Below are 24,722 nucleotides of genomic sequence, written 5' to 3'. Positions count from 1 at the left end.
TCCCCGAGACCAGAAAATCGTCTCGATACGTCTCATTCCCTAAAATATCACAACAAGACAACGAGACGCCACAACTCAACACTTTTACACACCGGACATTGTGTGTGTGTGTGTGTGTGTGTGGAAAGCTGGCAGGAGGAGCTGTTTATGATGCATTTTAAAGTTTATAGCATTTGGCAGGTCGGTCCATACTCAAATAAAGGAGAGATCGGAGCTGTAAGAAATCATATGTGAAGTTTGGAGCTCATTAGGTTTCATTATGTTGAAGAAGGAAAACACAACTGGAGCTAGTTTACCTGTAGTTTACCCTCAGTTCTGCTCTGATATAAATGTTTATAGAGTCAAATACGATGATGAATAACTGGATCTACATTACATCATTGTGTATTATGGCACGAAACCAGTCCAATAGTTCTCCTGATGGAAAATAAAAGGAGAAAAAAAGTTTTGAACAATCACAACAAACATTTAACAAACGGAGCAGCAGGTGATCTGAAAGCATCACAGTCCAACGAAGAGAATGAAATAGGATTAACATATGTGGAGTTTACAGAGTGAGTGTGTGCGTGTTTGTGTGTGTGTGTGTGTGTGCGTGTGGGCAGCATCCTGTGGAGAAGCAGAGGGAAGCCATACCATTGTGTTGGGTGTGTGCAGCAGGCTGCCACCTCCTTCCTACCCACAGCCTCTGATGGCCAACACTTGGACTACAATGGACGCACAACAATAGAAAGTGTGTTTTTAACATCCACACAACCTTTGAAGGTCTTTGCTTTGAACACAGCCGTATGGTTTGTGTATATCACACAAAAACATAAGGAAGAGCCTATTCATTTCACCACTCACACACACACACACACACATACCATGGCTGGATTTACTTTGATGAATATGATGGGGTTGATTGATAAGTTCTGAGCCAGATGCATAAGGAAAAGAGTGCACTCCATTGAGCAAATTGATAATGATGAAGAAGATGAAGCTCTGTCACTCATCTGGCCTCATATGCTCTTGTCATTATGTTACAATGAGGAGGATTTGAAACTGAGACAGAGCTGAATTTATAAACCCATCTTTGTAAATGAATAAAGCCAAAAACAACAGGAGTGAGAACTGGAATCAGAACTGTAAAGTAACCTCATGAAGGAGCAACAGGGGTTTTATTTCTCCCATTTCCCCGCAGCCCCATGTTCAATCGGATCGTACCATTATTGTTTCATGACATTTACTTCAGCTAACTGTGAGCTCAAGTGCACACGGATCCAAACTGCAGCTGCTCTTCATGTTAACCTATGGATGTCTCAGCCTGGAATGAATCGCTCCACATTGTCTCATGTGACAGCAAATGTGTTTTTCTGCACCATGCAAGAACCAAACCCAGAGACAGTGACACTCTATCAGCCCCGGTCACCAGATCTGAATGCCGTGCAGGACACAGAACACAAAAATCCTCTTTGGAGAAGCAGAGGGTGAAGTAAAGAGGTTCCTCCAGGAGAATCACCTCCATACACACTGCAGACCACAACGCATCAAATTCACATTTACTCACATTCCAACTGGATGCAACAGCTGTGTAGAGAATGAATTACTACATGTAGTACTAGCACGAGGGGCAGAGAGATGGAGGGGAGGGATACGCATATGGAGGGAGGGATGGGATGGCACGAGCTGCCAGTAATGTATTGCTTCCACAGGATGCCCCGCACGCTCAAAACAAGCCATAATTGGCCTCGATCACGCTCAGCCATTGAGACGTACAGTAAAAGTGACAGGCAGTGAAGGGAGAGGGAGAGAGAGAGAGAAAGGGCAAGAGAGGGAGAGAGAGGGAGAGAGAGAGGGAAGGAGGGAGGGAGAGAGAGAGATGTTAAGGTGGTGTGACAGAGTGATTTTGCAGAAGAAGATGAACTGTAAATATTGACCCTGAAGAGAAGGGCAAAACAGTCACGCTGCATCAGCAGGGAATGAATACCACACACACACACACACACACACACACACACACACACACACACACACACAAGCAGTGCTGCAGGTATAATCACAAAGCTTTTAATGACAGCCACGTTGCACAGTATTTGTTTTTGGCTGAATTAAAACAAAGGAGTCAACAACTTGAGAGGTGAATCCAGGTCAGTCACCTTTGACCTGTTCTTAATTGGCTTCGTTTCTTTTCTCATCATGTTAACGATTGAGTTCTAAACTGGTGAGAACTACATAACTTTATTAAACACGAGACTTTTCTGTCTGTGGCTCTGTAACATTTAAAACATAGCGTTGTGCTGAATCAGCATCATCTTAGGGACACGTTATGCTAAAGATATGTTTATGCTTTATGTCCCTTTGTATTTCTGTAAAGTCAGGTAAGTGCTGAGTGAATTTAGTTCCCTGCTATTTTTAAGCAGAGATCCTGTAGTGATTAATTGTATTATCTCATTTCCCAGGACGCTCGCCTGCTCCGTATTTAAGGAGGACTAAGCTCATTCTCATCTATTTGCGCGCCACAATGGAGCACTTTACACAGCCAGCTTCCTACACAGGCGTTAATAAGGCTCTTCTTCATGTTACATATATGTTAGCTGGGTCATTTGTTTCAGTTTAGGAGGTTAGATTGGAAGTGACAGCTGCCGTGCTGTTTTGTTTGTGGAAAACCTCTGAATCCATATTTTCCTGTTTCTGTCATGCTTTCAGATTACACTTCATAGCATGCAAGTCACATGAGGCTTTAGTTAGAGATTTTCAACTTCTGCTCTTTTTTGCATCAAAAAAAGGCTGAGGCTGAAATCTGATCCTGAGCAAACGCAGCGAATCAGCCGCCCTCATCTATTCATGAATATCAATAATCAACCGCAAAGCTGATGCACAGTTTACGTCCAGCTTTGTCCGGCGGATCCCGATGGCGGAGAGCGAGAGTGTGAGACCTCAGAGCCCTCAGAGCCTCAGAGTCTCACGACATAAGCGTGAGAGTTGGCAGCCCTATTCAAAACAAAGATCACAATTGTCATGATACAGATCGGTTCACCCTCCTTCTCTCGGCCCTCGCTCCGTCTCCGTCCCTCTCTCGGCCCTTGGCCTGGTCTGCCCTCCCTCCCTCCCTCCCTCTCTCCCTCCCTCCCTCCCTCCGTCATGCTGCTGTCCCTGTTGAGCGACTCATGCAGGGAGACAATGTGCTCCTCTGTGCTCTTTGAAGGCTGGCATTACTGTTCACACGCAATCTGCACCCAACACCAATATGTTGTGCTCTCTCTCTCTCTCTCTCTCTCTCTCTCCCTATTTTTTCCTCTCTTTCATCTCTTTTCAGTCCCTTTTTCACGGGTGAGCTATCATGAGTCAACCTAGAGACTCATTCACTATGATTTTCTATTTTTACCTAGTTAAACATGAGGCACGAGTCATTATCTCTCTTTAATTGGGACAATGTTTTCAAAAGTATTACACCAATCTCTATCCAAAAACAATACTCAATATTGATCCTGTGATAAGACACAGATAAGTACAAAGTGTGTGTGCTTCCACAGAGAGCAGATTAATGAATCATTCCTGAATGTCCCCAAGAGGATGAATATCTATCTATCTATCTATCTATCTATCTATCTATCTATCTATCTATCTATCTATCTATCTATCTATCTATCTATCTAAACAGGGTAGAAACATGCAGCGGTTGTGGTTGAGTTCAGGCTGATTCAGTAGCATGGTTTTGTCACAGTATCTTTAATAGTTCCACAGATCCATTTCTCCTCTGTTGTTATTAGAAGAAGACACATTCCCTCTCAGCACTCTCACCCTTCCTCTAGTTAAAGTGTGTTTTTGTGGTGGTCTAACATGACTCATCCCTGCCATAAGCGTGGTTATCCGAGCTGACAGAGATAAATGGCTTCCATCCTTTAATGACTCATTAAGGGATCACAGCCTCTGAGCAGAGACCAGTCACTGATGTCATAATCACTACATGGACTTACACATGCGCTGTATGTTCAGCTTTCATACATCTGACATGCAGCACAGCGAGTCCGGGCACTAATAAAAAAAGCAAAACAGACAAATGCTGAATCTTTATGATGCCTCCCACAAGGCAGAGCAGGTCAGGGAAAACAGCCATGATGAGAAGAAACATGGAAGAGTTCACAGCAGCAATTAAACATGATTAAACTGATTTCAGCACTAGAATGCATTCAAGTGTGAAACCAATTAAACTCCAGTAATAAGCCGGGCGATGAACAAACAGAAAACAAGCGGGGAAAGATTTTGACCCCCAAATGAAAAATGCACAACAAAAACAAACTGGAATGCAGATGTGGAAGAATGAAAGGAAAAGTATGCAGATATGAAGCTATGTGCCATTTAACAGCACGGCTCCCTCGTCCCTCCATCCCTCCGTCCGTCTCTAGTTAATTGTTTCCATGTGGTCGGCCTCCATCGCCGCCACAGGAATCTCTGCCTGATATATTCAGAGCATGCCGTTACCACAGGAGCAATATGATACCTGACTTTCTATCCATCTCTCTCTCTCTCTCTCTCTCTCTCTCTCTCTGTGACAGGAATATTCCCTTCCTCTGTCCTGTTGTAATCTCTGTCTTTTTATATCTCATCTGTGCGATCACGCTATCTGCTCCCCTGTGTGACCTGGCATTGAGTTGGATTCCCTCAGTGATTAGGGATCTGATATTATGCTCAGAATGAGAGGTTTTGTCTGTGTGTGTGTGTGTGTGTGGGTGTGGGGGTGTGTCCCTGTGATTGAATACCTGTTGGAATAATTATGTGTGTCAGTGCCGAGAGCAAATTAACTCATTTCTGCAAGGCTCTCCCTCTCTCTCTCTCTCTCACGCCCCCTCCCCCCTCTCTCTCTCGCTCCCTCTCTGTCTCTCCGCTCGGTTCGACAGATCGTTTTCATAACCACTTTTCTGAGGTCACAGCCTCGTCTGCAGTAGTCACGCAACCCCTTGCCTGCTCAGTCAGCCTTACACACACATGAACACGCACACACACACACATGCACGCACGCACACACACACGCACACACACACAGCACTACTAAACCCTGTCTTAAAGAGACAGTGTGTGGCACTCAGAGCAGCCGCAGCATGTTACAGATTCCTCTTTTAAAGGGTCAGCCCGTCTATTTTTGGCTCTCTGTGCGCTCAAAGCCTTTCTCTGCAGCAGCAACACGAATGAAACCTGTGGCTTCTGAGTGGAATTGCAACACGAGGAAACGTGGTCGGTAATCATTTGAAGTGATTTGTTTTTGCAACATGGCAGTGATGTGCAGTAAACAAAACACATGCACAAACAACACTGTCTGTGTGCATCTGTGAACATTCTGCCTCAAGGGGATCTTAATACATGTCTGTCTGTCTGTCTGTGTGTGGTTAGCACATGCTTCGGAAGTGATTGTTCTGCTTTCACCTCATAAACCACAAGTGAGTTAATGATGTCAGTCTCTAGAACAGGTGACAGTTAATTCTAGCATTTACACACTGATGCTTTAACCTTTATATTCATTTTTAACCCTCACAGCCTGTTTATTGGCAGAGAATCTATTTATTTCTGTTTGGGTGTGCATGTGTGTGTGTGTGTGTGAGAGAGAGGGGGAGAGAGAGAGAGAGAGAGAGAGAGAGAGAGAGAGAGAGAGAGAGAGAGAGAGCGAGCTTCTAGGAGACAAAGCCTCACTTTGTCCCCCGATCCTTCTCTGTCCCCACTCTGTCCTCCTGTTTCTTCCTCCTTACCCTACTCTCTCTCTCTCTGTCTCTCTCTCTCTCTCTCTCTCTCCCCCCACACCTCTTCATCTACTCATCACCTTTCCGCCACGAGGAGTAATATCGGTGAAAACTACGAGGAGCCAGAGGAAGAGGGGGGTGGGCACAGAGTAAGTGAGAGCGAGTGAAGTGAAGGGCGAGGGACAGGAGGAAGGAGGGCAAACAAAGGCTCTGTTCACACTGCAGCACATCTGAAGCTCTCTGCCCGTCTGGAGGCCTGCACTATAATTACACTTAAAAAATACAAAGTTCTGCTCAGGCCTTCCTGTTATTTAGACCTTAAACTGATTATAAGTGATCAAGAACAGATGAGAGCTCTGTTGCTTGAGGTTGAGCTCATCAGGTTGAGTCTTAATTAAATTAGCATATTTGGGACAAAACGATTATCAGCACACAAACAGACTCACACAGTGTCGACCTGATGAGTGCAACTAGTTCTCTTAGATTTGAGAAAGATGCATTTTTGCAAACACGCAAATATGCATATGTATACACACACGCACACACACACACACACACACACACACACACACACACAGCCCTGGTTGATATCAAGTATCATTACTTGCACTCTGGTTGTGTAATCACAGTTGACATCTTGACACTCACTGTACACAGACTGGACAATAATTCCTTACAAACTGGAATGAGATTTTCCAGCTCATCAAATCCCAGTTTGTGTGTTTTGTCATGACATCAGCGTTTGAGGCGCGCGGGCCACAAAACTGTCTCAATATGGTCTGGGAGTTGACGGGAAATGTGGCCAAGGGGACGTTGCATGAGAAGGAGAGGACGTGAAGTAGCAGGGAGGAGAGGCGTGCCAAGAGGAAAGGCAAAGGGCCTGAAGGCTTCTGGCAGGTGTTTGGTCTCTGCGATCCATCCAGCTGCTGACTGCAAACATGGGAGGTGTTACGGGGGGAATCTGTTCGACAGCCAGACTGTAATCTACCTAATCTTCCTCACTAGTTTGACTAATTTCTGCAAAACCTCTGTCAGGGACACGAAAGTGAATCAATGTCTTTTGTCTTGGCAGGTTGCTAGATAACACCAGAGGCCGCCTTCAAACTGTGGAACTCTCTGTAATTCCACATTTCCTGAGCTGAAATTCGATTTCAAAACATCTCTGCTCGCTGTTTAAACAGAGCCCAAATGTTACCACAAAGAGTTAAGGAGCCTGCAAATATTTAAGTCCACTTGACGGACACATAGATAAATAGATAAGGAGGCCAGACGCAACCTCTCAACAAAACGACTGAGGTGATTTCTCTGGAAAATCTGAATCCCGGTGAATGGTTGGTTGGTTGACCCCGGCGGCCTCGGCCTCATCAGCAATCATGTATGCCTGCCAATTAGGTCAGGCGTGTGCGTTTTCTACATGATTTGGCCCATCTGACGTTTTAATAAAGATTCAGGATGGAGGTGAATTGCTCTTGTGATGGCCCAATAAATTATGCAATAATCTCTCTCCCTCTCCTTCTGTTTTTGCTCCTCCGTCTGCCCCTCGCTCCCCCGTCCATCCCCGCCCCCTAAACAAAGCACTGCGACATCACAGTATTAACTCATCGCGTGACACGATGGCCTCATTGTGATGCTCACTTCCAGCCACTTCTAATGAAATGTCTGCGCTCGCCTCCCCTTCTGGGTGTACGTGCGACTCCCCAGACTCATTAGGCCCACAGAGGGAAGGGTGCGAAGGAGCCCAGCATATATTAATTATATCATATGGTTCTTTCTTAGGGTACGCCCCTGTCCTGAAAGGTCTGGGCCTTCAGAGAGTTCAAGTTGCAATGTGGGGGCATCCCTGATAAACTCAAAGGCACCATCCAAACAATGAGAGAGGAGCAAGGTTCACACACACACACACACACACACACACACACACACACACACACACACATATAGAGAGAGAGCGAGAGAGAGCGAGAGGGAGAGCTGGGCCGTGGCAGTCAGACTGAGATTGCCCAGGCCTCCAGGCCTCCAGGCCAAGGAGTGGTGGCACCACTGGAGAGGAAGGATTAGATGGGGGATTAACAGATTCAGACACCGAAAAACAAAGTGAAAAATACACAGACACCTGAGATGTGAACACCCAGACGCTGAGGTCAGGAGAGAGTGTCTGTCATGCACGTAAGAGAAAGAAAATGTAGAGGAAAAAATGTCTCTGTGGTGTTTCCACATAAATGACTTTTCTTTGAGTTAAGATATTTTACAGCCAATAAAAACAAAATCAAGACGTCAGACATCAAAGCATGTTCAAAAGATCTAAACGCTCCATGGTGTAAAGTTCCACTATCACTTCTCCAGGCTCACAGCTCTAACTCAATCACTTTACTTGATTACATTTCTGCAGCTGATTCACTACAAGCTCCTTCATTCTCTGTGTAAACTCACTGAGAGAGGCCAGATCTTTGTGTTTAAACTCTAAATAACCGAGGCTTTCCTGTCAGCTCTCTGGTTTAAGCCGACATGAATGACAAAAGAACTGAGCAGATGAACAGATGGTGGACGATCTGCAAAGAAATCAAAAAGCACATCAGCTCAGGCGAGTAACGCTAACAGAGCCGGACAGTGCCGTCCCCTCGCTCTCTCTACATGTACGCTGCATGAAAGCCCGTCTTTATAAACTGCTGCAGCATTACCATCATGCCTGAAACATGTGAGCGGGCGCGGCATCTTCATCCTTAACTGGTTTAGGGCACATTGAGGTCATTTTTCCTGGGTTTATACAACATTGCGTGAGAAGGGAAGGGTATCCGGTGGATCCAATTGCCCTCTGTGAGGGCGGCAGTGCCTCCATGAATGTGGCCTTTGAGTGGCGAGAGGCCAGCAGACATGCAGACAGCCTGTACTTACTGTATCTGGGAAATAGGGCTGATGCGACTTCAAACAGCCACAATGATGTTATTATGGTCCCCCCCCCCCCCCCAACCTCTCTCTCTCCATTCTGAGAACTTGTTGCTTATGAGTCACAAGGAAGGAGTCTCCAGTGATCTGTTGTTTACCCTCATATTACCCATAGGAGGACAAATCCCTGCTTGAGTTTCCATCTTTTTGTTATCAGCCCCTCTGTGAGTCACATTACAGAGGAACATAGCCTCATTTTCTCATTTTCTCAGGATATCTCTAAGTATTCTCCCCTTCTTCTTCTTATTTTTATTATAATCCTCATGAGAGGGACAATCCAGATCTTTCTCAACTTTTAAGACTATTAGTTAAATACCTTTCATTGACTAAACATAAACACTAAGTAAGTAAAGCAGTCCAGGGTCATTTCACATCAACATTGTATAATTCATCATGTAAATAAAGCACAAAAGACATTTTTCAAGAAATCCTTAAGTATTAGTATCCATTCATGCCTGAGCCCATGAATAAATCCCTTAATAAAGATAATGACAGTAAAACGTCCCTTTATCCTGGGCGTCATTATGTTTTGTTTTATGCACACAGCTCCACCTGGCATCAGGTACGAGGGGAAACTTGGGGATTTCCACTGGAGTTTAATAATGTAATAATGCTTATATAATAATAATAATATAAGTCATAACAGGATGTTGACATGCTGTTGTCCCCGGAGCAAACAGGGATTTCACACTCATTTGTTGCAAACTGGGTTATTCATCACTTTGAGCCAAGATTTGCCGTTTTTCCCCCCTGAAATTCAAATGAGGCCTCCCACCAAGCGTTTGACAGACAGTAATGAAGAAGAGGAGGCTCTGTTCAGCATCAAGCCCAGGATGCACAATGTGACGCTATGCTGCGGTGAAATGAATGTGGGAATACATTAGGCGAGTGTTTGGAGGAGATATTAGACAGACAGCACAGGAGGATGGACGGGCGGCTGCTGTGGACGTCAGCGGATCAGGTTGAACTCTGATTTTGCTGCGATATTAACTCTACGGCTTTAAACGTGTCAACACCCGGCAGGCCGTCACGTCACCGCCATCTACTCAATGTCAATATGTTCACTGGCTGCTGTGCTCACTTTTCACAGTGTGGAACTGGGTCAGAGGTCACCATGACGACTCTAACATATTTGATTTAAAAGAAATGCGGTAAGAGAAATACACACATGACTCAGCCATAATCACGTTAAGTTGTGGTTGAGCTATTTTCTTAAAAAATAACACAGATGTTTACGATGCCAATCAAGTGAATAACAATACGGTGACTAATGCTGCGTTAGAATTCTAGAATTCATTCAATCATTCTAAGATGTCAGGATAAACTGCATGAGCACATAAGGGAACTTCTTTTCCATTAGCTAATGAGATAATACTCTCCACTCACTTCTCCCTTTAATCTCATAAGATAATTGCTATTCCAGAATCTTAGTCTGAAGCTGTGAAAATCCCTTACATATGTGTGTGTGTGTGTGTGTGTGTGTCTGGAGTCACGGCCAATGAAAGCATCGCAATCTATTACAGGCCGATTCATGTTTCATTAGAAATCAAATATGATTGAAAAATTATGGGAGTGGTGCGAGAAAAATAAACATGGGTGGAAGCCACATCCAGCTCTTTATTTGACAGATGACACTGAATGAAAACAACTATTAGACAGTCGGTGTGTGTGTGTGCGTGCGTGTGCGTGTGTGTGCGTGCGTGAGCGTGATGCATATTTAAAACATTTGCAATCTGATGATGAAAACAAACACTGGCACATTAGCATGGAGAATTCCCCGGCTCCGCACGCAAACTTAGACCAGGGGAGGGCCCCAGTGTGTGTGTGCGTGTGTGTGTGTGTGTGTGTGCCTCTGTGTGTTCACGCCGTGGGTGAAGCCGGCAGCTGTTTAAATTCAGTCTCTCTCTGCAACATGCCAATTTAAACACGATCCTCAGGGACAGACACACAGTCTGACACTTCTCCTCTCTTCTCTACCTGTTTCCCTCATTTTCTCTCTTTCTCCACTGCTGCAGCCTTCCTCTTGTTTTCTCTAAGTCTGCTCCTCTTCCTCTCTCCTCTTAATCTTGTTTGCATTGAAGTTGCCGTATCAAATCTAACTCACTTATCTCTGCTTAAACACCCCAGTACCTCTACACACCCTGACTCCATTTCAGAACTCTCCACAGACGGTTAAACTCTCCCCGCTCCCTCATCACGTCGCATTAACAGGGACGTTATGATCCGACTGGATCCTTTGCTCCCTGTCATGTAGCGTCTTTAAGAGGTCGTGCCATTCTGCCTAATGAATAAGTCATTAGATCAGAGCCGTGTTCGCCCCTGAAAGGTCCGGAGGCTTCATGCCTGCGGCTCCATTTATAATAAGGTCACACACACAAAAGAACCTTGGCGGCAACGCGAGGCTGCCAGTTAAGAGCTGGTCGATCATATTTGGAGATGTATTGGCTCCGTATTGATCCTGCACCGGGAGTTTGGACACTGAATTACAAACAACTGTCTTCTCTTATTCAGATGTGTCCCAATCAATGCTTGTCCACGGAGTGTTTAGGGCGTTGAAACAACATTTAGAGACGATTGGCAGAGTTTAAACGGGTTTGAGTCAAAGTCAAACGTCCAACAAAATGTGTTTTTAAAGTCTTATTTTCGTAAATTTTATTGCAAAATTAGATTTGTATTTTTCTTCATCATGAAACTTCCCTGAGGACGCTTCCCCCAACACTTTACATTATTAGAATTGACATTTTAGGCACAGAGAAATCCAAACTTCTCTCAGCAGGAATCATTTCTTCACCAACATTCCTCCTCTCTTCACTTACTGCAACATTTTCTCTTCTATTTTTCAGGTGGACTCGCAATTTACGTCACTCAGGGAGCCTGCGAGAGCTTTTAACATAAGCTCCCCCAGCATGCCTGTAGCACTGATGATGTTAGTGCACAAATACACTCACTCACACACACACACACACACACAGAGACACACAAAGTAAAACAAAACAAAACAAAACATGCTGAAGGTTGGTGAGGGAATGTGTTTTCTGTTTTGAAGCTTGAAGTTAAAAATTAGTATTACATCTCAAGAGAGCCTTGTGAAGCATTTTTGTTGAAGTAGATACAGTCTTGTGTGTGTGTGTGTGTGTGTGTGCGCGCGTGTGTGTGGTTGTGCTCAATCGTCAGTGCCCACTGGAGACGTTCTCCCTCATTTTAGCCGTGTGATGAAATGTCAAATGATGTTGGAGATAAAATCCTATGCTCTGCTCGACACACACACACACACACACAAACACACACACGCATAAACACACACATATCCCAGCTAAACCCCAGTGAGCATTAGGGCCTCGTCGCAGCTCTGTTTACTGTTGAACACTTAAGACATACCTTCCTTTCTGCTGGCGAACAAATAATGCCTCCGGGGCTGCAGAGCCAAGCCAAGCACTAGTCACGCAACTGGGCTCTGTCTCCCTCTCTCCCTCTCGCTCTCATTCATTCCCTCACACACACACACACACACACACACACACACACACACACACACACGGGCTGTTCTGACTGCCTGACTGGATTCCTGGTGAGACCGTTTGCCCCTTCAGAACCGTTGATCACATGCTTGTGTGTGTGAAATTAGGGAAAACTGTCCCGTTGTTGTTCTTGTCTTCGCCATGTTGGTTCATTCTACCAAACTTTTGTGAGATGCCAGGAGTTCAGTCAGGGTTCAGATTGTTGTGGGCGTGTCGAGCCAACCAATAAAAGAAAACCTCACAAACACCATCTCGCATAACAACTCTCCAGTTGTCTCTAATTAGCTCGTTCCGTGAGCGTTCCTCACTCAAACCTTTAGATCTGAGTGCTTACAATCCACATTACACTCAACTTAACCTCATCCAGGCCTAAAGGAGGAACCCCCCACCCCCCTCACACACACACACACACCCCAAAGCTTCCCCAAATACTCCTCAGACTTCACATGACACCATCTGAGGAACTATTTTTACCGGAGCGAGCCACCCTCTCCCGTTTTCCCGTATCAGATGCTGATGAAAGGAGACCTCATCTGGCTGACTGTTGTTAGCGTATTGAGCTGGATCGGGTCGGATGCCGCCTTCGGTTAGTGATCTCTCCCACCGCATGGAAACGTATCGATTTACATTAGAGAACAACAGCGGTGACTGGGGCCTCCTTTCTCATTTAGATTAATGGAGGCGACGGACAAAACAAGCTGATGGCTGATGTAAAGTACGGCAGGAGAACACGCTAATGACGTGTAGCTGCGGCTCTGCTGCTTCTTCAAACAGACCACATGATCCTGATGCTTATCTGTCCTAACAACCAGTAAATATGTCAGGGGCCGAGGAGATACGGACTTTAAAATGACTTCTTTCTATTCAGTTTGTGTCGGTTTCAAGGAAGGAATGGTCAAACTGGAACATAGAACTTAGAAACATAGATACACAGAGAACATAGAAGGAATCCCTGAGAGCTTGAACATAAACTTGAAATATGAGCGATGTAAGACAGCGATTGTGGGCGTGTGTGTCGTCTGCTGTGTGTCCTGCAGGCTGCAGACAGGAACCAGGCGGACTGGAGCGGTCAGTCTCTGGCGATGTGCTGCTGGGTGGCACAGTGAGAGACGATCCAGAGTCCCGTATCGTGCCAGAGCCATGGTGTCAGGGAGTTCATCCATCAGCCACTGTGAATAGTCGCCTCATTCGCTCGGTTTAGCCATCAACAGATCGCATTACTGACACCACTGAGCCTTTTATGCGGGTGGCCATGTTAAATTGCTTGTGCAGAAGCTAATAGGGCTCTGGGTGTTCGCTGGGAGGAAACCGGGGACGGTCGGAGCCGAGGTGGTGTTCAGTGTTCAGTGCTGACCCGTCTCAGATTCACATGTGGGGAGGGGGACACGCCTGGAGATGAAGGAACCAGATTCATCAATAACTTTGTAATCTGTGTATTGATACCTCTGCTGTCCCTGGTTCTGTTTTCTGAAATGAAACGATTTCACAACAAACAGAGATTCAACTTTTCCTAAACTCTTTCCGAGCCGCCGTGCCTGCGTGCCACAACAGATGAAACATGAGGGCTCCGTGGCTTAATGACTTAGTGAGCATGGAGGCTCGGGGCACGACTCAATCTGGGAGCCGACGCTTGTTTGCATGGAAATCAACAAGCTGTGTGTGTGGGGGCATGAAAATAAATTGGTGATGTGAAATTGTATAATCGAACCCAAGAGGGGTGTGTACGTGTGCGTGTGCGTGTGTGTGTGTGTGTGTGTGTTTGTGTGTGTGTGTGGTGGGGTCTGACTAAAAATAGCACAGCCACACTGCAAATCCACAGCATAACAAATGTTTAGAATATAAACGGCTCTGCTGTTTGCACTCACGCAAGACGACAAATTCATCATTATTGTGTCTTCTAAGCTTTGCCTGTGTGATAGAATTCCTGCCCTCCGCTCCTCCTGGGGCCTTGAGGAGTTTGTTGCCCGCCTCCTTGCTCCTCCGGCCCGGCCCAGGCAGCGAGCTCGGTGGCGGCGGCGGCCGTGATGGTAATCACAGCAGACAGCTTCCAACAATAGTGTTGGCCCAACAAAGGCTGGGACTCCCTCTGCTCCAGTCTGGGCTATCTGTTCACACTCGCTCAAACTCACACACACACTCCGTCCGTCGGTTTTCGCGCACACACAACACACCTCCCCTTGCCGCTCCGCCGCCACTAGCTGTTACAGTTAGCGTCTCACAGGGCCCCCCTTGGCAATGATTTGAGTAATTCACTTATGGCCTTTTGTGATCCCGGGGGGTTCTGACGGCCCCCGGGCTTTGTTGAAACAAGTCCACTCAAGCGCGTTCAGTGTCCGTGGCACGAGAGGCCAGGCGGGGACAAAGCCAGTGTCACGCCTTTGATTCAAGCAACTAATGAGTTGAGCTGTGAGGATCCTAAACGCATACGGCGGCTTCTCCATTCACAGCACTCAACACATACAAGGGATTAGCATGGCTGGACTGTCGCAGTAGTTAGCAGCTATTGTGTGGCCGATTAGTGCAGAGGGGGCAAACACACATGCAAGTGGGTGGGAGAATGAGCCCACATCTAATTAATGTGCAATTTAGCATGGAATCGCTGCCCGGGATGCAGATTTATGTGAGCAGCAACAGCGCCGGGGAATTTATTAACTTTAAAATGATAATTTTGCACGCAGTCAGCTGTGACCGCCGTGGCTTTGCTCTGCCTCTTAATGCTGATCAGCTTGTAAAATCTACAATAAACATGGGCTGCTTTTTCGCCTCGGGGAGCCGCAAACTCCGGCGAGAAATACTTTACCAGTGCAGTTTGACTTTCAGGGTTTGAGTCCCGAGATCGTCCGTTTCCTTTAAACACGTTTCACGACATTTAAATGGGGTTATGGCGTGCCAGAATAAAAGAAAGGCATGATAAGACCCTGAGCACTGCCATTACGTGAGTCGTGACAGAGGGAACGCGTTAACATTTACACTGGAGACACATCAGGCGCTCATACATCTACCTTTGTATATAGAAACTTGTAGCACGGGATTACAGACGCTTGCATGCGGGGGGAAAGAGGAAGGAGAAAAGCCTGAGCGCTGGCATTTAGGCTGATCACGCACTCTTCACGGAGCACATGGAGATGAGAGGTGATGTTCTTTCACAGGGGTCAGTGAGACAGACAGAGGGGCCGAACCCCATAGGGAATGAAGGAGAGTGAGTGGAGGAGACAAGAGAGGAAGGCTGGAATTTTGAGCGCACGGTCGGTCGAGTAGAGAGGAGACGAGTTAAGGAGATGAAAGGAGGTTAATGAAAGAGAGTGGACAGGAACAGAGGTGACAGGGTGAATCTGTACATCAGGCTGAAGATGATAATCACGCATAAGGGGAGATTTGCTCTGCTTCAACAGCACACACACACACACACACACACACACACACACACACAGGACGCTGCCACGCTCCTGATCAATACAGATCACAAGACATTAAAGGAGACGTGGCGTCAAACGGTATCTAATGAATTGTCAAAAGAAATCTGGAGGATGTGAGCTGCTAGTGGCACATCTGTTATCACCGCCGGTTACCAAACGCTCAAATGACACGGAATGGGAAACTGCTCGTCTTCTGATGCAACGCAGCCGGGCGAGGCGATGCCGGGGATTCCGTGGCAGCAGCGGCGGCGGCAGAACACCGATGGCTGAGTGGTCTTGTGTCTGTCTCCGGGCTTGTTGTGACATATGACATTCAACTGATCTGATGTGGTGAGGAGACGAGGCGCCGGTTCCTTCATGCATTGCGTGACGGACGCGCGTTGCCTTCCCCTGCGCCAACGGCATCCAAACATCTGCATTTAACACCGACGCACAACGCTTCATACTGATACTAATTATCCCAGAAGTCTCACTGACAGCGACGGCCCTGCTCGGCTGATTGCTTTATTCTCCAACACTGTGATTGGCTCAAACAACAAAAGGCAAATAAAAAGGTCAACCGGTCTGACCTTCACTACTTTAAAGTGTTTACCTCAAAGAAAGGAAAAATCTAGCAATTCTCAGAGAAGAATAGAAAGAAAGGTCAAACCCTCAGCCGCCTCTGGGTTTCGTTTAGTATCACAGCTACACACTCCGGCGCCGCTTCAGCTAAGGCAGAAACACGCTCAGTCTATTGTGAAGCCTCCTGAAGCCTCAATATCAAAGAGATATCACACCATCTAATTCCATCGACCTCATCCATATGCCACCATAGTACCTATTGATTTGTTATCTCTGGATTGCTCATCACCTTCATCATCGTTTCTTCTACGCCAGTGCTTCACCTGGCTGTGATCTGTGAATGAAGCAGGATGCGGTTGCGAGGGTGCGTCCTCTGTCCTCCGCCTAAACACACAAATGTATATAAATATTGGACTAGTGGATGTCTGTACCGGTGCGTGTTTGACAACTGGGCGCAGAGAATGAAACAGAAATGAAACAAATATGCTATACGATCTTTATATCAGCGGGGGAAAGGCATCCATGCAGAGATCAGGACCTGCAGGGGAGAGAGGAAGAGAGGAAACTAACAAACAACAACTCCAGGGACGATTACCAGAATAATAGTTGGAGCATTCGATTGGATTTACAGAATAAAACAGTATAGAATTTAAGCCCGTATTCTTTAAATAGCTCCTTTCTGCTGATGTGTGCGGGCCTCAGCTCTACCATGCAGACTGACTACGCCTCACCGAGTGAACGAGGAAGGAAACGTCTGGGTTCACTGAGAGTTTAGTAAACACAAGGTTCGTCTCCAACGCGACCTGCTGCACACTTTCATCCCAAAGCTCAACCACGCTCACAATCTCAAAACAAAAACAAGAGAATCCCACACAGCACACACACACACACACAGGTGGATGTGACCTAAGCTAGTGAGGAAGACTGTGGTTAAATCCTCTCTAACTCCTAGGTGAGAGCAGAGGGATGTACACTGATGGTTTTGTCTTGTTCCTTCTTTTTCTCTGTTGCGTGATGCTCGGGGTCGGTTACAAAACTGTCTTGTTGTCTGCCGCTTGACGTCAGCGGCAGCAGACGTGGGCCTGGCGTGACTCTGAGGCCTCTGCGGCTCTTTCTCTCTTCCTCTTTTTAATCAAAACGCTCGACCCAGCATTTGGACGGCACACATATAGAAACGGCGGCGGCGGCGGCAGCGGCAGCTCCAAGTTGACTGTTGTTGAATCTGCATAGACCGGGGTTAATTCACTCCCTCATCGTGTGTGTGTGTGTGTGTGTGTGTGTGTGTGTGTGTGTTCTAATCCCCGTCAACACCCTAACAGGACTGACAGCTATGAGAGTGGGCGGGGTGTTAATCGAGGCCTTCCAGACACATTCTTGATAGAGACATGGATACATTTACACCTCAGGCGTTTCCATCTGCTGGTGAATCTGAACGGTAACTTTATCAGCTGATGGGATATATTAGAAATTGGTGATTCTCACAGCGGATCGCTTACTGAGAGGGAAGAATCGTATCTGCGCTGTAATCTAGACGGCATTCAAGTGGCACCTTGACGTCTGATGGAGGGAGGGGTGTTTGATTTTTGTTTTGTAAGATGTAAAGTGAGAGAACGTGGGAAATGAGTGTAGCTTCTGTCAGAGCGGCTTTAAGCCCGGAGAGGGAGTGAACATACAGAAGGGTAAATAAAAGACGTTAACGAGTGTGTGTTCAGTCATCTCCTCCTCTAGCTTCTATATTTCAACTTGTTCCACTCTCCTTCACTCCACCCAAATACTCAAACATCATCTGCTGCTGCTGCGTGTGTGTGTGTGTGTGTGTGTGTGTGTGTGTGTGTGTGTGTGTGTGTGTGTGTGTGTGTGTGTGTGTGTGTGTGTGTGTGTGTGTGTGTGTGTGTGTATCATCTTACTTATCGCCTCACTGTGAAGACTCAATCATCTGCAGCAGACACTTTAAGCTCCAGAGCTCTTTAGAGGCTTTGGCCAAGTTTGGAATGAAGATTTAAAGATAAACCTGCAGTGGACACAACTAATGAATGAATGTGTAATATTGCATTTCATCGCATCGTCGCGTTTAAATCTCCCATAATGCGTACGCTCTTTGTAATGTGGCAACTTGTGGCTGATTTCAGAGTTTGTGGTGCAGAAATAAGTGTGAAACTCAAAATCTACTGAACTCCATGACTGCCTGCTCATCAAAACAGCTGCTGCATGATGGAGGGGAGGAATATGAAAACATGCAAAGTGATAAGAGCAGAGAGAGAGAGAGAGAGAGAGAGACACCGAGCCGATTCCCACGAGGCGACACCGAGTGAAACCGAAGGATATGTTCCTCCCAACAGCGAGGATGAGAAGGAGACGGAGAGACGGAGAGGCGGGAGAGGCGAGATAAGAAATACATATGGATCCCCGCCAATGCTGCCTTTTCCCCCCCAAGGGCCTGATGGGGAATCTGATCGCAGCGCCACCGAGGTCCAGACCTGAGACGGTGACAGACGCCATCAAAATAAGCCCCTGTCGCGCCTCATCAACAAAACTGCTGCCGCACACGGTTAAAATAGCAAACACACACACACACACACACACACACACACACACACACACACACACACACACACACAGGCTTTGACCTTTTCATCCAGGGAAATCTGACACAAACCCATAGATATGCACACAAACAAGTACACAACCTCACACCTGGGAAGCTGCTTTGCTCAAGGGAACGTTACCAGAAGCTGCCTCAGTCACATCCTCCAAACTTTGGTCCCGACTCCTTTCCTAACCTCTCAGCTCCCTCTGGCCTCAGTGTTGTTGTTGCGTGCGACTTTTCCTTCCTCCTCTCTGGTTTCCTCTCCATCACAGAGCCAGACAGTGACAGCCACAGAAGCAGCCACAGGCTTTATGGGTACCAGCAAATTACACACAGACCAGATTAACAGATACACATCGTGCCAGCTGCTCATATTAATACATTAGCATGAACTTTATGTAGTGATATTAAAGCCCCGTGGCAGAAAGACACTCTGGCCTCCTTTACAGGAAGAGAAAGGATCTGGGCTTTATTATGGGAACTCCAGGTCCTCAGACTCAGAACCATCTGATTCTCATCACAAGCCCGCTGCAGTTCCAGTTGAGTTTGTATCGGTCCAATAAGTATTAAGACAGGAGAGGAAGAGAGGAGAGGAGAGGAGAGGAGAGGAGAGGAGAGGAGAGGAGAGAAGAGCATGAACTTCTCAGCATTAACATGTAAACATTATTAAAGACATATTTCACTCCATATGCGTCCTCAGGGTTTAACCACTAATTACTTCCTAAAGTTGGATGTGAATTCTTAGTCTATAGCTTTAAATAGTGAGATAAAACGCAGTGGAATACACTTTAACACGCAGACACACACACACACACACACACACCGGAGGACAAATAAAGGCAATCAGGGCAGAGAGACAAAGGAGGAGCGATAGTTAATCCTTGGGGTAAATATTTAACGAGCTCAGCAATTACAGTGAGGGCAGAGACCTAACATGGAAGAGAAGGGAATTGCAGCCTGCTGACTGTCAACACACACATACATCAACACACACACACACACACACACTCTCACACACACACACAGAATCACTCGGACGTACACATTGGGGCATATGTCTAAAAGTGCTGAAAGTATAGAAACGCAGAGTTTAAATGAGGGCAGGGCCACCAAATGAGGGTGTGCGTGTGTTATGAGGGTGTGTGTGTTGCCCCGCAGGACGGGCACAGGAGATAATGGCCGAGCAGCGACCTGAATGCACACGTTGGACACATTTTTATCTTACTTTTATTTGCCGCGCTCGACTGAAGGGGGATCATCTCAGGTCGGACGCGTTGCACCTTACTCACACGGAATATGATGATTTAGGGAAATTACCTGATGAAGCTTTTATTTACACACACACAAACACACACACAGGCAGACATAGCCTTGGGGTATATTTGCGTATAGAACATAGGCACACAGTGTTTAACCTGCTCCACCCTTGAGCAGTCACGCAGCGCACAGACAACAGGCGCCACCAAAACCGCCGTCCACGCCGTCAGGTAAACGGCTGCTGCACGTCGCTCCTCTCCCTTATAACTCCACTCTCTAATACAAACACACAGCGTCTAGCCACGCCGTAGCACTTCACTGTCACGACTAATTGCTGAACATCAGTCATAAATCAGCAGCCTCCCAGAGAAAGGGCCTCACACGGTCCCCCTAGTGGACGAAGAGGAGCCGTGCAGGATGTGTTCATGCTGGAGCGCAGAGAGAGAGAAAGGCTGCAGGTTTCATGTTGAATGACTCAGAATGCTTCTCCAAACCACAGGAAGGATGTGGAAATGTACTCGTCACTCATCTTAGATTTATCTGAAAAGGCACGGGCTCTTGTTAATACCAGCGGGGAGTGTGTGTGTGTGTGTGTGTGTGTGTTTGAGAGCAAAGGGTGCAGAGAGTTTTGAGCCCTAAATGTCAAAGTGAAGCTCATCAGTTGTTGTATCTTTATATCTTCAGTCATTCTCTCTGTCTCTGTCCGTGTCTCTGTCACTTCAGGACCCAGATATACGACACCCTGTGGACGGAGGTATTTATTATCTCTGTCCAGTCGATGCCTTCCACATGTGCGTGGTCGCGTGAGAAGCAAATACCTCAGAGAGAGAAAGAATGTGATCTTCTGACATCTATTCAGCAGGAAACATTATGGAGTCTGTTTGTCACAGAGGCTAAAGAGGAAGCGTCAGAGGTTGCACCCTTTGTGTCGGCCCAACTCCTGTTAAACGCTTGAACTGATTGATCTGGGAGTCAGTTCATCTCACACACAGGCAACACCGCTCCGTCCCTCACCTCCAACACCTCCAGTACCTTTACATACATGACTGAACCTTCAAACTCCTCCTCAGCATCCTCCCTTTGTCCCCATTGAAGCAGCTGTGCCTCCTTTATCTCTGCGTGCTCCCTTATCCAGCAAAGGCACCTTTAATAAGACCGATTAGCACCTGGACTCAAACTTTGCGTGATGCCTAAGCTAAATGAGCATTCAGGCTAAAACAACAAGTGTGTGTGTGTGTGTGTGTGTGTGTGTGTGTGTGTGTGATCAAGTCAGACTAAAGAGTGTAAGGCTGCTTTTACATCTCTGTATCATCGTTGTGCTGCTTGGTCTTTAGATCCTTACACACACTTCTAATATGAAAAATAGAAAAATAATGTTCCCCAGCCACACAGGTGAATAAGCTTGGATACTGTGTCGTGTGTTGTTTATCCTGAGCTCAGGCACTACAGGCACCTCTGCTGGCTGTAAGTAGAGTCACTACAGGCTAAGAGCCCAGAGGAGTCGGACTCAGGAGGATAATAGAACTTCCGGTATGCAAGCAGATCATTACTGGGCTTTATTTACCCCTAAACAAAGCCAGGTTTGCTTTAGTTTACATCTAATCTACAATAATCAAACAGTAGCTTCAGTATCTGCTATCACAAAGGGACAAACACAACTCAGGAGCAGATTTAGTAACTCGCCGTCAACTCAAGCACACTACCACAGGCACACACACACACGCATATATTCACAGACACACACACACGTGCACACACACACACACACACACGCAAACGCTTCCTTTACCTTGGAAGAAGCTCTTGACTCGGAGGTAGGAGACGGCCAGGCGCAGCACCGACAGCTTGTCCAGCTTGGAGATGACATCCGGGGGGAACGGCAGCAGGCTGGCCAGCCGGTCCAGCTCTGCGTTCAGCCGGTCCCGGTGCCGCTTGGACGGGTTGGTTTTCTCATTGCTCGACGACGGCTTCCTGATGAGGAAAGTATGCGGCAGAGACGGTTGGAAACAATGAACTCAACATATGAAAACTAATTAAGGGATTAAAAGATTGACTTTTGATTGACTTTTAACTTCAGCTGCCAACTGTTTAACCCGTGATTGTGTAATGAACATCTAATGTTTTAATGGATGATAATCAGCCGTATATAATGACTCAACATCCCGGTGTAATCATTTAAATCAAAACCTCATAACCCTAAACATGACTGACAAAGTGGAGCAGAGCCTGATGACTGAAACCAGACTGTTTACTGTTTGACAAGTTGAATTAAAATCGTCTCATTAATCACCACACAATTTGCTTTAGCCGTGAATTAAATGAGCCAAAAGTTTATATTTGCTCTTCTGTATTAGGATTTAGAACACATGAGGGAATAAAGTAACTCTCTTCCTCTCAGGCTTCTCTGCACCGCACTGATTTGTGTCAAATCTCTTTATTGAACAGTAAGTTTGATCTGTTTTCTTGACTTAAGCGTTCTCAAGCTTGAGTTGATTCCAAATCCAGCTCCCTAAAATCCACTGTGGTTGTTCCACTCTTGTGAATGAGCGTTGATATTCTGTCCCGTCCGTCTGTGTGACGCTGAGAGTGTGTGTGAACGCTTCTTCAGGACTGAATCGTCGAAGCTTTTGCATGTTGTGTATCGCAGCTTTACCAGCTGAACTCAACATGATGTGAATATGTGCGGCTCGGCTCCCATTTCCAGAGCGGCCCAGAGTTTCTGTTCGCCTCCAGCGGGACCGGACAGTTTTCACAAGAATGCTTAACTGAAAGATCATTTTGTCTGAGTCGTTGTTTATTTCTGACCTGACTAACAATCACATATAGTCTCTACGAGCTGCTGCTGTAAAATGTTTCAAAGGATCCATCAACTTAGAGTTTTAAATGTGCTTTCTGTTAAACACTTTGGACTGCAACAATTAAAGCAACCAGTGACAATATGAGTGTCAGCACTTTGTCCTATACCACATAAAGAAGAGTAACTATATGGATGCAGCTCATATCAGCACTAAACTTAGGTGTTCCTCATGTGGATTCAACGGCAGACTAAAATACATTTCTATAAAACATACATACGGGTGTGTGTGAGTGTGTGGAGGTGTTTCCCCTCAGACCGTGCAGAAAAAGATTTTTTTTAATGCCAAAGGCCTTTTAAAATAACTACTTCCCACCTCCAGATCTTACATAAGCTAAGATTCTCTATTCATGACACAAGCTGACCACACAAAAAAACTTTCCCCCTACTCTCAAAACTGCAACCAGCAGAAACGCTCAAGTTCTTAAATGTCAAGGTCAAATCGTGAACATGCCAATAATTTCAAAAATATACTTCACACTCTGACTATTTCAACTATAACAAACAATCAGAGCTGCACTGAAACAAATCTCCACTTAATTATATAATATTAACAATTTTAAGGCAAATATGACATTTCCACGGTAGAAATATGTCACAAATATAAAAAATAGGAACTGCTAAAAATTACTTCCTAATAATAATATTGTTATTATTAGTCTTGAATGCTCACGCCACATTATTAAGTTAAACGTTTCCCTGTTGATATTTGCTGCCATTGAATCTCTGCATGAGGTTCATTAAGTTCGCTTCCATTTACCTCCTGAGCTGAAGATTTGTTTTAGAGTTTTACAAACATCTCTGACCAAATATGAGCTCCTGTTGTCTTAAGTATGAATTATAGCAGCTGTCACATTATCTGGCGTGGTTTCCTTAACTGTTTTTGGACGGGCTTCCTCCTCTTTCTGCCCGCGTACATGCAGTCTCCCGGAGGGATCATGATCTTGCGCTCCGTGGAGGTAACAGGTGCGCTGCGGATGAGAGAGAGACGTTCACTTTACATGCGGAGAGAGAGAATTCAAAAAACGTGTTCAGGCTGGTTGTCTCGTAATAAGCCATTTAAAAGTGATTCCTCCAAGCAAAATTGTGCGATAAATTCCCTTATTCTATTTAAATAAAGTGGGGAAAATTACAATTAAAATTAATATCAAAAGTTGTTGTGAAATTAGTCGAGTAGCAAGATAAATGGGACGTGCAAAAACCGTGCAACAATAATATCCGACAGAAACAGACAACAAGCGAACGTAACTTGTGTTGTTGATTGGAAAAGCGCTGAAAACGCGCCGCTTCCATTTAAGACTAAAAATAAAACAATATATGTGTTTATGAAGTCAGATATTACAACAGAAGCGTCACAATAACAGCACTCACCCTGACGCTGTGTGGTTATCAGTTAATTCCAGGATAGTGTTTGCTGTGGAGCCACATTCAGTTAAAGTGGGTAAAAGTGATGCGTCCCCCAGCTTGCACCCACGCGGCAACGCCAAAAGATAAATCCACGGGAAATCAAATAAAGCGGCGAGGTCCTGCTGATGTTTTCATCAGCTTTGCACTGCTCGGGGCAGATGTTGGCTGATGCTTTATACCCAATTGAGTCGCCTTCACTTCCTCGCGTTTCAGGTGGCGGATTCCTCTGAATGACATGTCGAGCTCTTCGCACGCAACTCTCTGCCTCACAAACAGACAGTGAAGCGCACACACATACACACACTCGCGCGCACGCACACGCACGCACACATACACATATATCGTTTGCGAGTATGCTACATTCAGGTGTCGTCTGGCAGTGTGGGAATTTACCCCGTACGTTTTCATTGGAGTTTTATTTAGATTTGGTATAGTATAATAATAATAATAATAATAATAATACTCATA

General features: G+C 45.9%; 1 protein-coding gene across 1 annotated transcript in view; it reads right to left on the bottom strand.

Moving 5' to 3' along the window:
• Nucleotides 1–24,491, bottom strand: part of LOC142988750 (uncharacterized) — a 56,665-nt gene extending 32,174 nt beyond the window's left edge. The window contains exons 1-3 of the mRNA XM_076137987.1: nt 24,219–24,491; nt 23,726–23,818; nt 21,783–21,964 (exon numbers count right to left, since the gene is read on the bottom strand). Of these exons, the coding sequence (XP_075994102.1) occupies nt 21,783–21,964; nt 23,726–23,787 (244 nt within the window). The 5' untranslated portion in view covers nt 23,788–23,818; nt 24,219–24,491. The remainder of the gene's footprint in view (nt 1–21,782; nt 21,965–23,725; nt 23,819–24,218) is intronic.
• Between the last annotated feature and the right edge of the window lie 231 nt (nt 24,492–24,722).

Source organism: Genypterus blacodes, unplaced genomic scaffold (genome assembly GCF_046128005.1).
Source record: "Genypterus blacodes isolate CSIRO-AG114 ecotype Tasmania unplaced genomic scaffold, CSIRO-AGI_Gbla_v1 ptg000348l_1, whole genome shotgun sequence".
In the NCBI taxonomy this organism is placed as follows: domain Eukaryota; kingdom Metazoa; phylum Chordata; class Actinopteri; order Ophidiiformes; family Ophidiidae; genus Genypterus; species Genypterus blacodes.
The sequence above is the reverse complement of the archived record's forward strand: the minus strand, read 5'-3'. Positions and strand labels throughout refer to the sequence as shown.